General features: G+C 42.8%; 1 protein-coding gene across 1 annotated transcript; it reads right to left on the bottom strand.

Annotated features, from left to right (window-relative positions):
• Positions 1–644: 644 nt before the first annotated feature.
• Positions 645–1,544, bottom strand: LOC116589452 (putative vomeronasal receptor-like protein 4). The gene has a single exon (XM_032341389.1). The coding sequence runs from the start codon at positions 1,542–1,544 to the stop codon at positions 645–647; it is 900 nt and encodes a 299-aa protein (XP_032197280.1).
• Between the last annotated feature and the right edge of the window lie 852 nt (positions 1,545–2,396).

Here is a 2,396-nt window from a genome sequence, read left to right as displayed (position 1 = left end):
AAAGGATATAAGATCAATTAAAATACTCCATTTCATTTTTGAGTGCCATTGCTTTTGAGTTCCTGTCTTTTGTTAATTACAAACACACCTTGTACATCATTCCATTTAATATATGTTGAACTCACATTCTTTCAGAAGCTCAATAAAATTCCTTTGTATGGCTGGATCCTCTAGGATATTTCCACATAGCCAGCAAAAGAGCCTACTTGCTGGAAATTTAGTTCATGATTTTTAAAAGCTGCTGCAATGCATAATAATCCTTATACTGCAATTCCCATATGAGCAATCCCCCTAGAAGTGAAACTTACAAGTCAAAGAGAAAATACATTAGCATTTTGAAGGAATTTGCCAAATTCTTCTCCTTCCCGGAGGAAGTTTGGTAGAGAAAGAGGCATCTTACAAGCAGGAACTCTGGAATTGGCTTACCCTTCCCGAGGGGAGCAGGATGGACAGAAGAAGGTTAAGTCGCAGAGGTCATTATGATCTCCTTCCTGTGTCAGCTCAGGGCTACTGGTCACCAGCTTTGTTGTATAACATCATACTTTAATTTTTGAAGCTACGCTTCATTTTTTTTTAACTCACTGGCATAAAATGTCTTATTTGAAACTTGCTATCTGAGGGATCAAGGAAATAGGGATCAAGTCTTAATGAAAGTGCCAGCATTTAGCCAGATGTGCATCTCTGTGAATCAGCACAAACGGGCTAACAGTTGCATAACCGAGGGTTAAAATTTCTAGAATAAATAATATTAGGAACTTACTATTAAAGAAAGAGTTTAAATATAAAGAAATAATACAATCTGTCCAATAAAAGAAAAGAAAACAAAGCATCAGCAGGAGAACACTGTGAGCAGCTCTTATCTCAGGGGGTTTGTGGTAGAGAACCTTGGATTTCTGCAGGTAGCGGACATCCTGGTGGTGCCTATGGAGAACGCATACCATGTAGACACTGGCCCAGCCCATCAGACTCAGAAAGAGGATGTCACGCAGGGCCATGAGAATGAGAAAAATCCACTTCATCGTCTGGTTTGCTGGTAGGAAATAACAGTAGCTGCCCCTTTGACCAACCTGTGATCTGTTTAGGCTGTTGATGTTTTTGATGTAATAGAGTAAGTTCATGCTGACCAAGGAATTGAGTATCCACAAGAAGGGGAAAAAGGGAAGGATACACCATGTGGATGCTGGCTTGAAGGTGGCACGTGCAGAGGCTCTGGGGCTGATGGTGATGGCCTGGACCACAGTCAGGAAGCTGGTGGTGCTGATGGAGAGACCCCGGGCCACCCGCTCCAGGTACACAAAAAATTTACAGCCTACATCATCCGGGAAGTTTCTCAAACCAAAAGTGTCTATTGTTTTTAGCATTACCTTGGAAAAAAGGTTTATGATATTTGTAAAAGCCAAGTGGATGAGAATTAGATGTGTAGATTTCTTTTTAGTGTCCCAAAAGAATATGTACATGTAATTCACAGCAACAAAGACATTCCCCACAATGCCAGGTCCAATTACAAAGAGGAATATTGTTCCTTTAATAATCATTGGAAACATTTCTTACTTCACGGGCAGAAACTCTTGGATCTATCAAACACCTCTTGAAGAAAGCAACAGTGATGATGATATGTGTCTGCAAAGAATAATGCACATCAGAGGGCTTCCCTGGTGTGTCAGGGACACTGAGCCATGAGTCGGGATATGTGCAATGGAGAAGGTGTTGTCCAAAGATCTCTATTTCTGTCCTTCTGGGCACTCACTGTGGGTGATTCTATGAGCCTGAAATACAGTTTTGGCTATGAGCAAACAACAATCTAAATTTGCAACTAAGAATTTTTTCTGTGCTCCATCCCAGCAAGACAACCCGCTTGTTCAAATCCTTATGTATTTCACAAACGTTTAATCTCAGCATGTGCGGAAATGAACCAAAACGTCCCCCAACCTGATGTCACTCCGTGTTTTCTACTGTCTCATGTGATGTTACCATCAGGCAACTCCACAAAAGTCTGGGTTTTCTTAACCTCCCCACGCCCTATACCCCACAACCCCTTAATAACCCCTCTTGCTTCCACTGAGCACTGAGCCTGTCTCGTCTGTCACCACGCCCCTTCTTTTGTTCAGCATGCAACACGTACCTCAGTTTGATTAGTATCACAATTTCCTCGCTTGTCTCCTGATTCCAGTTGTTTTTCTGTGGGTTTTCTTTGAGTTGGGGGACGCAGAGGAAAGGCAGAGAGGAAAGGCAGGTTGGGGAAAGGCAGAGGGAGCGAGAAAGAATCATAAGTAGGCTCCACACTCAGCATGGAACCCGATGCGGGGCTGAATCTCAGGACCCTGAGCTCGCGATCTGAGCCAAAATCTAAAGTTGTGCACTCATCCACTGAGCCACCTGAGCACCCCTACCAATTC

Source organism: Mustela erminea, chromosome 4 (assembly GCF_009829155.1).
Source record: "Mustela erminea isolate mMusErm1 chromosome 4, mMusErm1.Pri, whole genome shotgun sequence".
In the NCBI taxonomy this organism is placed as follows: Eukaryota; Metazoa; Chordata; class Mammalia; order Carnivora; family Mustelidae; genus Mustela; species Mustela erminea.
Note: the sequence above shows the minus strand (reverse complement) of the source record. Positions and strands in the feature narration are given on the sequence as shown.

Excerpts from the sequence above, each read along its gene's own strand:
- LOC116589452 (XM_032341389.1), bottom strand. The coding sequence starts at position 1,544 with ATGTTTCCAATGATTATTAAAGGAACAATATTCCTCTTTGTAATTGGA.